At 38.1% G+C, this 13,039-nt stretch overlaps 1 protein-coding gene across 4 annotated transcripts in view; it reads left to right on the forward strand.

Annotated features, from left to right (window-relative positions):
- LOC148307146 (ornithine decarboxylase 1-like) overlaps positions 1 to 12,845 on the forward strand; it is a 40,512-nt gene extending 27,667 nt beyond the window's left edge. For all 4 annotated transcript variants that reach the window (XM_088263867.1, XM_088263864.1, XM_088263865.1 and 1 more), the window contains 9 exons: positions 200 to 825; positions 2,340 to 2,457; positions 3,110 to 3,241; positions 4,966 to 5,089; positions 6,446 to 6,619; positions 8,000 to 8,134; positions 9,790 to 9,906; positions 11,387 to 11,595; positions 12,318 to 12,845. In XM_088263867.1, coding sequence (XP_088119993.1) covers positions 645 to 825; positions 2,340 to 2,457; positions 3,110 to 3,241; positions 4,966 to 5,089; positions 6,446 to 6,619; positions 8,000 to 8,134; positions 9,790 to 9,906; positions 11,387 to 11,595; positions 12,318 to 12,450 — 1,323 coding nt within the window. In that variant the 5' untranslated portion in view covers positions 200 to 644 and the 3' untranslated portion in view covers positions 12,451 to 12,845. The remainder of the gene's footprint in view (positions 1 to 199; positions 826 to 2,339; positions 2,458 to 3,109; positions 3,242 to 4,965; positions 5,090 to 6,445; positions 6,620 to 7,999; positions 8,135 to 9,789; positions 9,907 to 11,386; positions 11,596 to 12,317) is intronic.
- Positions 12,846 to 13,039: the final 194 nt, after the last annotated feature.

A 13,039-nucleotide genomic window follows, 5' to 3' on the forward strand; every position in this document is an offset into this window, starting at 1 on the left:
GACTCTGTTTGGGTCCCTTATATATAGTACACAAAATGTCAAAAAATAAATCCAATAGACAATGTAAACAATGAATGATAAGGGGTGTTACATTTATAAATGTTTTTAAACATTTTTGTAGAATAATCACATGCTTTGCTTGATGATTTATTTATTTTTAAAACAGGTAATAACCGTTTGTTTTCTTTTATTTTTTCAGTTTACCTCTGTGGACAAGTGTTGCTAAGGGTTCGCCCGTTGGTTGCACAAGTTACACCTGTTAACCGTTTACTATTTATTTGACACGTTGATCGCTGTAATAATAATCGTAAGAAGAAGAAAAAACTTTTGGACCTATATAATTTAAATATAGTTTTGTGAGAGAAAAAAAATACTCGATAAAAAAACCTTTCAGTTCATTCCACACTGATTAAAAATAATATTTGATATCCATTCGCGGTAATTTGACGTGCTTGAATTCATCCTCTTAGATCGCTGTTTGTAGCATTCCGTCGCAAGTCTCGCCTAGTATCGCTTTTCTTTGTAACATTCCTCGTTTACCTGTACTTGACGACCGAGGACTTGGGAGATTTCGCCGTCGAGTGTCTGCCAGTGCTCGCCGCTTTCCTGTTGCTCTGGTGATCCCGTCGACGACTGCCGGGAAGATGGTCAGGCTAGAGGAGCGCGTGCGCGTTGTCGGAGAGGGCTGGAGCTCCTGGGGGGCGCTGAGGGAGAAGGCGGCCGAGAAGCAGCAGGAGGAGGCCTTCTACATCCTGGACATCGGGGACATTGTGGACAAGTTCAGGAACTGGAAGCAGAAGATGCCGCGTGTCGAGCCCCACTACGGTGAGCCCTTCATACACCGTTCTTCCATGCTTATCTTTTTATTCAAAATGAACTCTCGTCATATAATAAAATAACAACTATATATTTTTAATTAATGTTTTACTTAGTAAATACTACTTTTTCTTAAAATCTACTGTGACACGTGTTTCGATGCATTCCGCATCATTTTCAAACACCGTTTTAATATACGGTGTTTGTGTATTAATATACGGTATACGGTGTTCGACAATGATGCGGAATGCATCGAAACACGTGTCACAGTAGATTTTAATTTACCGTTTTGATATACGGTGTTTGTGTATTAATATAAGGTATACGGTGTTTGAAAATGATGCGGAATGCATCGAAACACGTGTCACAGTAAATTTTAAGAAAAAGTGGTGTTTACTAAGTAAAATATTAATTAAAAATGGATGGATTTTACCACAAAGTGACTGCCGAATCAATTAATGAAACAACATTATAGTTTTTTCCACATAAACTTTATTTGACCAACGACCGGGTTTTGTCTCAACGGACATCATCAGACTGGTTGTTACTTTATTATATAAAATGCAGTTCCACCTAGAAATGTCAGTACAAAACTTAATTCTAACAATCTTTCACATTTCTCTTCTCAGACACTGCACATCATTCTTCAGCAATTTCTGCGCTATCCAAACTGCCAAACTATGGAATATATTACTTGCAATGCACCCTCTGTCTTCTTCTTCCTGGCTCTATCCCGATTTATCATCTTTGTAGACTGTTGGGGTCAGCCCTCCTCATCCTCAGGTTGTAGAGCCTTCTGTTATATGCAACGTCACCTAGGCCATGTCTTCGAATCATATTTTCTCTCTGCAGCATCCGTGAATTTTTTGGTCTTCCTCTAGGTGTTTTTCGAGAAACTATTTTAAGACTCGTTTTTTAATGAATAATTGATTATATTTTATTTATTTTATTTATTTATTTATTTCATAGATACATACATTTTTTTACTATGTATATGTATTGCGGCTCTTTAGGCATGGCCTGTGTTGAGCCGAAATACTTACATGTTAATAGAATTTTTTATTTTTATCATTATTTGTTTTTTTTTTTAATTATTAGATTATTTACATTACATACAATAGATACAATGACAATTTACAGTGTAAAGGTTTTACAACAAAATAATTACACCTGGACTTTAATTGATTCACTTTCTACCTTGTCCCTTCCAACGAGAAGCAACCATCGACGGACACTGTTCTTAAAGACATGATCACTACTGGAATTCTTAATGGTTTATATTATTTATTTAATTTGGCATTAAATTTACGGAATAACACGATGATTTAAATATAAAAATACAACCACTTTTTGAGTTTATTATAGTTTACACAACTAGTTTCAAGAACTACAGATGTTCCCATCAACACGTGTTATACAATCTGTTATAGTTTTGGAAACTTGTCAGTTTATATTAATAAACACAAAAGTGGTCTTATACAGGTGTTTCATTTTAATATTTGAATGATGGATTTTTTTTCTAGCTGTGAAATGCAACGACATGCAGATTGTTCTGGAAGTGTTGGCTTCTCTGGGCGCTGGTTTTGACTGCGCTTCCAAAGCCGAGATCAGCCAGGTCCTGGGACTTGGAGTCAGCCCCGAGTGAGTTATCCATGAACTTTCCTCATAATGAGTTGTAACAATCTTTTTCACAAGGTAAAATAGTTAATTTGGAAAGGTATTTCTACCTGTTGGGTCGATCGATGCTTAAGGACGAGAAAGGTATTTTTACCTTCAGCGCCGGCCTCATTTCAAAGGGAGAAAAGGAGGAATTATCCAATGTTTTTTTGTGAATATTATGTATCATTCTCTTTATTAAGGTCTTAACTATATCTCCATAATTATAAAATCCTGTCGCCAGCGGTCCGCAGGCGTAATATATTTTTTTATTTTTTTCTATACCCTTATCCGTACCCCGATGGTGCATATAAACGCAGTGTTATCTTGATCCCAAAACACGCAAAGGAAAGGTGATCAGTCCTCCGCTTCAGGTACCAGTCCAGGGGTAGGTAATATTGAATAAATATTAGAGTGTAAAATCACTTGTATTCTTTGACCCCCCCCTGGGAATCAAGCTCGGGACCTCCAGAACGGTAGCCGAGCGTGCTGACCATTACACTACAGAGGCGGACGAAAAAAAAATACCCTCCCAAAATGTGTTGACAAATAACTGTCGGTTCACTAATGACGCTTGATTAATAATATGTAATTTGTGAGTGAATAAAGGTTAATTTGATATGTTGAACGCTTGCAGCCGGATCATATTTGCCAACCCGGCCAAGCCGGCGTCGCACCTGCGGCACGCCCTCGCCAGCGGGGTGCAGACCATGACCTTCGACAGCGAGTTTGAGCTGCTCAAGATCAAGCAGCACTATCCTAAGGCCAGGTACGCTACCGCCCCCCACTTATCATTGTTGTACGCCCGTATGGCAAATGTATCTATGATGAACCATAAATGTAGGACAAATCGCTAACTCCTTTCAAGAACGTCATATATCAAAAAACTTGATTTTTCAAGAGAACGTTTTTAAAGTTTAAAAATATAATACAATATATTAAAAATAAATATCAAGCCACTTATTGAACTTTTTACTGTGCAACATATCTTTTCAGGTAAAACCTGAAGGTTTTTTCTCCATTTGAAAAATATTTAGTTCATTTAAAAAAATAATTAAACAATACCTTTTCTTCAAAATGCAAAAACAACATTTTCTGCCCTGTAGCGGGTAAATATTAAGTTAAAACTATGCCTCTTTTGCCGGGATATAGTACATTTGATGGGCATTCCGAAATCTTTCATCTTTCAGCATGAATAAATGATGTATTTATGATATTAATCCTTTGACTGAAAAGTTTAAACTACTTTTCAGTTTAAATTTTTTGAGAAAATTCGTCGGTGCAAGAAATCGTCACCAACAAATCTAAACATGACTGCCCAAAGACTGCTGAGGTTAGTCAATAAAAACAAATACATAATTTGTACCGTAGACCGGGCTACTTGAACTTTGATGTGTTACTTGACCCCAGTACAAAAAAAAAATTAGATTGTGGTACCGATGGAAGTATTGTGACAATAAGTGTCACCTGTCAGGGAAACAATGAATCATGTCGATACGTTCATTATTGTAGACCAAATACAGAATTCTTTTTTTTTTGTACTGGGCTCAAGTAACACATCAAAGTTCAAGTAGCCCTGTTCTACGGTATTTGTTTTTATTGACTAAAATAATATATTTGGCACAGGCAAATAAATACGTCGGAATACGATTCAAACACCTTGCCTGATTCACGCTCGTGCTAAACTGGAAACTGGTTAATGAAGATTTTATTTGGAAATTCCTTTTTTTTAACAATGTCAGATTGAAGAGCAAAATAAATTCAATACCATTTTGTGTTTATATGGCAAACTACTCAATTTTATTATTTTACTTACAATTTACAAACTGTCAAATATAAAATGTATAAAATGTATTTTTAAATTTACAACATTTTGAGTGTGTCCAAATACTTGTTCACAAATCTGGATTATCTTCAATTATAGGAATATTTTTCATTTTATTTTTTGACATCTCATCAAAGATGAAGAAGAATATGGAAGTCTGGACATTTACGGGGCTGACGACCGTCATAGGCTGATTTAAGTGATCACTTTACACTGGTGTAACATTCACCAATTCCACACATTATTGACAACCACACTACTCAAATTCTTGGAAGTTCTATGTGTATGAATCAATTTTGAAACATTGTTCTTGAATCACTAGAACTTCACTATAGACATCTATTGGTGAGATGAAAAGAAGATTTTTACTGAGCAGAAACTCTTATTAGTGTGTGAGGTCCAAATCCTGGATTATAATCACACACATGAGAAACGCCATAATTTTAAAAAGTGATTACTTAAACCAGCCTATGACTGTCGTCAGCCCCGTAAATACCCAGACTTCCATATTCTTCTTCATCTGTGATGAGACAAAAAATAAAATGTATTTTTAAACATTGAAGTCTGAAAGGTAACATGTTGTTGTAGAAGGACGCGCCGCAAGTTTCAATTTGATTTTCTATTTCCGCAGGAATTAAGTTAAACAATAGTTTTAATGTATTGTCCAGGCTGGTGGTCCGCATCCGGTGCGATGCCAAGATTGCGCAGTGCCCTCTGGGCTTCAAGTTCGGCTGCGATCCCATCCTGGAGGCGCCGCGCCTCCTCAAGCAAGCCCGCATCCTGGGACTCAACGTGAGTATCCGCTTCTGTACAAATCACTCATTTTTAACCACTTAATGCTAGGTTTTTTTTTTTTTTTAATCTTTTAACCGCGTTAACTTTGTACCTAAGAGACGCCAGTGCGCGGCGGTATTTCACCGTTTTTTAAATGATTACTTTTATCATGTATTTAGTTAAGAAACGATTTATTTTCCTAAACAAAAACGTTCAATGGGATTAATTGTGCCTTTTTGGCACTCTATAATACACTTGTGTCACATTATTCTTGAAATATATCGTAATATAAACAAATAAGATCGTAACATAAATAAATCAAAGCACGCATCCGTGTGTCACTCTTACCCACTGGCGATGCGTAGCGTCGAGAGTGAGACAGATATAGGGCATGATTATGGCGCGGACTAATTACCGACCGCAAGAAAAATCAGTGATCTGTTCTTTTATTTATCCTTGTGATGTTACAAATTATTAGTCAGATATTTCAACAGATGTCATAAGGCCAAGGATTGACGTATTATTTTATCCAAAGTTCCTCACCATGAAAAAATCCCTCCAAGTTGAACTGAGATTCGAAACTTGGAGCAATGTAAAAACACATACGCTTATGTCAGCCGTGTGTGGGGCATGTTTTGTTAAAACACATACGATTATGCGAGCCGCGTGGATCCGGTTAATAAAAAGTGTTTAAAAAAATACCAGGTTTTTAAAAATGTTTTATTCAAAGTTCATTCATTTTTCAAATAAAATATAACAATGCGACCACATTTAATTTACAATTATGTCTACAATATTTTGTACTAATTTGTCGTCGAAAAAGTAATTGAAAACTTCAAAATTGGAACACATTTAACGCACGAGCATGACGCGTTGAAAAGTATGATGCGGTTAAACTCTTTTAAATATATACAAAAGTCAAACTTTGTTTTTAACCACTTTTGATAACATATTTTTGGTGCTATTTTTCCAACTGGTTTTGACATTTTTAATATACAAATTCCTTCAAGTATTAGTCCTATTTGAAATACCCTCAATATTAACACATTTCGGATGCATATTTTTTTACGCCTGCAGACCGCTGGCGATGGGATTTGATAATAATGTACATACAGTTAAAACCTCAACAAAGAGATATATGTATAAAAAGGTATGTAATATTCATATACAAAAAATTGATGCATTCATGATCAGATCAATCAGAACCTTAAATCTGGTAGTGTCAAAAGTCTGCGTAATCGAAGGGCATGTATGACTCGATGTATGGATGTGAAGGAAGCGAGGAGTGTATGTCAAGTTGTTGAAAGGAGTGGGCGATGTATGGTATATAAAATTCCATAAGTGATGGCGGACTATTTGTATTGTTTTGCACAGGTGGTGGGCGTGTCGTTCCACGTGGGGTCCGGGTGCCAGGAGCCGGAGGTGTTCAGCCGCGCCATCGCGCACGCGGCCGCGCTCTTCTCGCTGGGTGCCTCGCTCGGCCACTCCATGGACCTGCTGGACATCGGCGGCGGCTTCCCGGGAGACTCGGGCACCAGCATCCAGGAGGTGAGGCTATATTCCTCTCACCGAGTTTGAATCACACTGAGAAGGTCTGTCAGGAAGCCTAGATGCTTCTGTATTAGATCCGGGAATGTGATGGGACAACTTCCAATCAAGACCTTAGAACCTTGGCAACCTCCCAACATGGCAGCCACATTTTGTGTTTGCAAAAAATATAGCTCGCTTTTTTTTTAAACTCTTAACTAATGAGTTTTAATGAAGATTGTACTTGGAAAAGGGCAGTTTTTTTTTTTTTACATTTTTCAAATATATGATATGTATTAACCTTTCCGGGAGTACAAAAAATGATGTCCGACTTTCTCTGGGGAGTGGGTTCTTTTTATATGAAACTTTATTAATTTTTTTTTCATTAAATCAATGTTTTATGGAGATGAGAGAAGAAATTATGTTAAAATATTTTTTTTTTAAAAACACCTATTCGAAATATTTTTCAATTATGACAAAATTACACACAAATATTCACAGATGTCATTGCTATACAAGTTACATCATACTGACAGATGGACTTCGACGTTCATTAACGTCTATACTCCTTTAAGGAAAATTCGCACCGACGTCCATTTACGTCCATACTCCCGGACAAGTTAAGACATGTTCAAAATGTATGAAATAATACCGACATTGTGTGACAAGAGTCCACTGCAGTCCAGCATTTAGAGCTCATAAAATAATATGGTAAAATCAGTTTGAGCTATTTCTTTTCCCATGCTAGGTACGACCAAATCCGCAAAGGCCCATTTTTTTGTCCGTACGTGGTACGGGCAAATTGGGCAAAGGATTTAAGTGGGAGTTAATTTTTTTTATTAGCTTCATCTTGTGTTCGGATGTTAGTCACTAGCCGTACAATTAAGCTCTATTCTTCCTGATCTAATGTCCGCCTCCGTAGTGTAATGGTCAGCACGCTCGGCTACCGTTCTGGAGGACCCGGGTTCGATTCCCAGGGGGGGTAAGAATAAATATGAGTGATTTTTTCACTGTAATATTTATTCAATATTACCCTGGACTGGTACTTGAAGCGAAGGGCTGATCACCTTTCCTTCATGTGTAAACGATCAAGATAACACTGTGTTTATATGACGCAGTGCCCTATGCACCATTGGGGTGCGGATAAGGGTTTTATTATTATTATTATTACTTCCTGATCTAGGACTCCGTTGACTACTTTATTTGGTCTTTCATCTCATGGGAGATCATCTACTTCAACATTTAACTAATATTATTATCTCATGGGAGATCACCTACTTGAACATTTAACTAATATTATTATCTCATGGGAGATCACCTACTTGAACATTTAACTAATATTATTATCTCATGGGAGATCACCTACTTGAACATTTAACTAATATCGGCGTTTGGTTTCAGATTGCCGAGGTTGTGAACATGTCCCTGGAAGAGCACTTCCCCGTAGGGTGTGGAGTCAGGATCATCGCTGAACCGGGCCGGTACTTTGTGGCGTCCGCCTTCACCCTGGCCGTCAGCGTCTTCGCCAAGCGCCTGGTTCGTGTCTTTGCTTACACTTAGCCGTAAAAATAATATAAAGTATGTTTTTTATCGAGCAGTCTACTTTTTACTGTGCCACTCCACGCTGAAGGTTGGTAATCATAATTGCAATTTTTACTCTATCTGCAGCCGCTCCTCAGAGCTGTTCACAGCGGCTCAATGCTACTGCGGAACCACCCTCTCAAGTTATACGTCTTATTCTTATACTGCGTTTATCTTCAACTTTGCCTTGCAATATAATATGTATTACTTGATATTTCTCTCCCTTCATTAAAAGGCCAAAATACTTAAGCTTTCTTTTCTTTATATTGTCTATAACTTCTCTTCATTCCCGTGTATCTTAAAGGTGGAGACTGACCTCCACATTTCGTCGTAACATAACACGTTACGATGCGAGCATTCAGGCAGTCAGTACAGCGAGCCGAGCGCTCCATCCATAGTTTCGGATGCTCGGTGATGCTCGCCGCGAGCGATGTTAAGACGTTATGTTACGACGAGATGCTCCGGTCAGTCTCCACCATAAGACGTCTTTGTTTCGACCCATGATATTTTGAGCCTTCTCCCGCTTGGAATGCTTCAATCTTCTTAGCTTGAGTTCACGGTTGGCTTGCAAAGTACTGAAATTGTATAACATTTTACAATACTCATGTGCAGATTAACCTATCCAGGAAAGTTTTAAAAAAAACTATTTTTTTAATAATAATATTAATAAAGCCCTTATCCGCACCCCAATGTTGCATAGGGCACTGTGTCATATTAACGCAGTGTTATCTTGATCGTTTACACATGAAGGAAAGGTGATCAGCCCTCCGCTTCAGGTACCAGTCCATGGTAATATTGAATAAATATTACAGTGAAAAAATCACTAATATTTATTTAACCCCCCTTGGGAATCGAACCCAGGACCTCCAGAACGGTAGCCGAGCGTGCTGACCATTGCACTACGGAGGCGAATTTTTTTTTACTTTTTATAATTTATATCATACTCGATGCTGTACGCAACATATTTTCTTGAATAAAAAAAAAAACTCTTACACCAGTAAACATGGTTTATCGCAACATTGGCAATTTTGACATAAATCATGTTTTATACATGTTTTGATATAAATCACGTCATAAATCATGTTTTGTATTGGTCGTACATATATATATATATACGACCATACTCCTGGAAAGGTTTGAGTTGAAGTTTTTATTACTAATGAGATGACCGTTTTATCGCAATTTCTGTCCTAACTGCGATCTCTCGAGAATGGTCCCACTGGTCAATAACCCAGCCAATACCATGAAATATGTCACTTTATATTTTTAAATTTCAATTAATGTAATTAATTCAGGTATGCCAAATACTTGAAAGTGGTCAGGTTAGGAGTCGTAACAATCGGCGGGTATGTATGAGGAGATGCATGAACGTAGAAGAGGCGAAGAATGTTTGCAAGGACAGAGTGGTGTGGCGCTCTATTCTCTCTGCCTACCCCTGCGGAGAAGCGGCGTGATGGTTAGTTAGTTAGTTAGTTTCAATTAAAAAATTAAAGTTACATATTTCATTTTTAGATACCACCGAACTTGTTTTTTTTGTTCTTGTATTTTCATATTCTTAATGTTTATTTTGTGGCATTGCTTCTTACAAAGGTAAATTTTGTTCTCCGCAGTTGTACGATGACAACGGGTCCGTGACGCACGCCATGTACTTTGTGAACGATGGCGTGTACGGCTCCTTCAACTGCGTCCTGTACGACCACCAGGTGGTCACCTGCACTCCACTCAAGGTATTTTATTAACTTGTTTATTTAATATAGTGACATTTTTTTAATACAATTTGTTACAATTTCTATACATTTATACATATCGCTCACTCCTTTCGAGAACGTCATAAATCAAAAATCGTTAATTTTCAGTTGTGCATGTTTTCGGAATGCCCAGAAAATGTACTATATCCCAGCAAAAGCGGCATATTTTTAACTTAATATTCACCCGCCACAAGTGTTGTTTTTGCATTTTGAAGAAAAGGTATTGTTTGATTATTTTTTTAAATATACAAAATATTTTTCAAATGGAGAAAAAACCTTCAGGTTTTATCTAAAAAGATCTGTTGCACAACAAAAAGTTCAATAAGTGGCTTGATATTTATTTTTAATACATTGTGTTATATTTTTAAACTTTAAAAACGTTCTCCTAAATAATCAAGTTTTTTGATTTATGACGTTCTTGAAAGGAGTGAGCAATATGGCAAACTTACACTCTCTAAAAAAGAGACTGAGCTCTTGTGCTTGGAGAGGGACTTACACTCAAAATTTATTGTCTTATTTGATTGATGGTATAATAGTCTTTTTCTGTGGATGGTATAATGGTATAATGTGGAGCGAATGGATAACGAGAGAATAATACTGCATCAATACAATGCAGTGCTCTGTGCACCATTTGGTGCGGATAAGGGTTAGAAGAAGAAGAATTCTGTCAGGTCAAAAATCAGGATTTTTGTCCGTTGTATCTACCGTCCTTCAACGCCCTAAGGACTTCTTCTTTCTGTGCCACTTCTAACAAATATCGGCGATCATCATGGCTATCTTCACTTTAGATGCTGCAGCTCGGAACAGAGATTTGGTGCTTCTGCCAAACCATTGACGTAGATTTTTCAGCCATTACAAGGACAGAACTCAAAAATTTAGACTTTGATATTTAAAATTCAGTGCTTAAATATATTTTAAAAATGACAATTTACAATGTTTGTATTACATATCAATACTTCATATAAGTATGCATAGTATTTTTACATACGGTGTTTGAAAATGATGTGGAATGCATGGAAACACGTATCACAATAGATTTTTGAGAAATATTAGTATTTACCAAGTAAAACTTAAAGCACCTACTTAAGTGGGTTAAAGAAGGTAGGTAGGCGTGCTGACAATTACACTACCTCCGTAGTGTGATGGCCAGCACGCTCGGTACCGTTCTGTAGGTCCCGGCTTCGATTCCCAGGGGGGGGTAGAATAATATAAGTGATTTTTTCACTCTAATATTTATTCCATATTACCCTGGACTGGTACCTAAAGCGGAGGGCTGATCACCTTTCTTTCCTTCATGTATTAACGATCTAGATAACTCATGCGTTTATATGATGCAGTGCCCTATGCACCATTGGGTTGCGGATAAGGGTTTGGAAAAAAAAAAACTTAAATGAAAAATGGAAACAAATCATTGCATATTCCTGGTGGGGTTATTCACGCTGCGGTTGTGGTTCCCCAGGGGGCGTCTGGCGGCACGATGGGCAGCAGCGTGTGGGGCCCGACGTGCGACAGCATGGACCAGATCCTGGCGCGGGTGTCGCTGCCCGCCCTGGACGTGGGTGACTGGCTGGTCTTCCGGGACATGGGCGCCTACACGCTGCCCGTGGCCAGCCCCTTCAACGGCTTCCCTGTGCCGCGCGTCACCGCCTACCTCACCCGAGACCTCTGGTGAGTCACCTCTGGATGTCAACACACTGCGGACACTCGGCTACTGTTCTGGAGGTCCCGGGTTAGATTCCCAGGGGGATCAAATAAATATACGTGACTTTTTCACTCTAATATTTATTCAATATTACCCTGGACTGGTATCTGAAGCAGAGGGCTGATCACCTTTCCCTCATGTGTTAACGATCAAAATAACACTGCGTTTATATGATGCAGTGCCCTATGCACCATTGGGGACAGATAAGGGTTTAAAGATGAAGAAGTTTTTTACGGCTGTGGAGCGCTGGCGACGGGATTTGATAATTGTGTCCATATATTTAAGATCATATAATATTCATATAAAAACATAAAATAATTCCCTCTTTTCTGACTTTGAAATGAAGCCGGCGCAGAAGGTAAAAACACCCCTCCCATCCTTAAGCATCAAAAATCCCATCCTTAAGCATCAGTCGTTTGACTGAACGGGTTGAAATACCCTTCCTGTCCATGAGCCTCTTGGGCTCACAGAAATAGTATGAAATTTAAATATTAGTGTAAATAATAAAAACACAAAAAATTTTCTTTTTTTAATTTTGTTTTTTAAATTGCCCCCAGGTGGGACGTGTCCCTACATTAAGAAACACTGGAAGTTTCGCAATATTTATCAATTAAAATAGCATAATGAATATATTACGATTCAGGCACTGTAACTGGTAACAAAAGGCCTAAACCATTTACATTTCCAGGTCTGCGCTGAAGGAGCTCTCTCCTCTATCGGAGGAACACTTCATCGGGGGCGCTGAGGGCGCTGGCGCGGATTGCGCGCCGCCGTGCCCCGCCCCGCCCGCCGCACACTGCATCCCCGTGGCGCTCATTTGACGCCGCCCCCGCCTGCTCCTGCGCAAACTCCGCCACCTGTTACGCGCCCGCAAGTCCACCCGATAAACAGCACACCGGCACTCGACATTTCGTTCGTACCGACCTACCAAAGAGTTTAGAATAATCAGCCTAGCGTGATCGCATCGCTCCCCTAATTCTAACCCCTGACTCGTAAACATATGCGTAAATGCGGATCCCTGTGTTTAATTTCAAACATATTATTACTATTGTATATTATCGTGATTGCACATCTTTCAATATGTTTTATCTCTTTTGTTAATATTTTTTGTTAAAGCACAAGTAATTTTTTTCACTATGGGATAAAAAATAAACCAGGGAATCAAAAATAAACTCCTTTTTTTTTTTACAAAATTCTCAATATATCTACATAAAAATTTAACTAGGGGTGCGATGTTATTAGAAACCCTTGATTAACAAAAAAAAACATTGATTTTGAATCACTCTTTAGGATTTCACAAATTTCAAAATTGAATTTATTTATCACACTGTTTCTGGCAAAAGTCGCCATGTCAAAATTTACTTATTTAATATTTTATAATATTCTCTATGATACGTACTCGAATATCCA

The sequence above is a fragment of the Brachycentrus maculatus genome, unplaced genomic scaffold (assembly GCF_059751285.1).
Source record: "Brachycentrus maculatus isolate JH-2025_06_01 unplaced genomic scaffold, ASM5975128v1 h1tg000206l, whole genome shotgun sequence".
Classification (NCBI taxonomy): domain Eukaryota; kingdom Metazoa; phylum Arthropoda; class Insecta; order Trichoptera; family Brachycentridae; genus Brachycentrus; species Brachycentrus maculatus.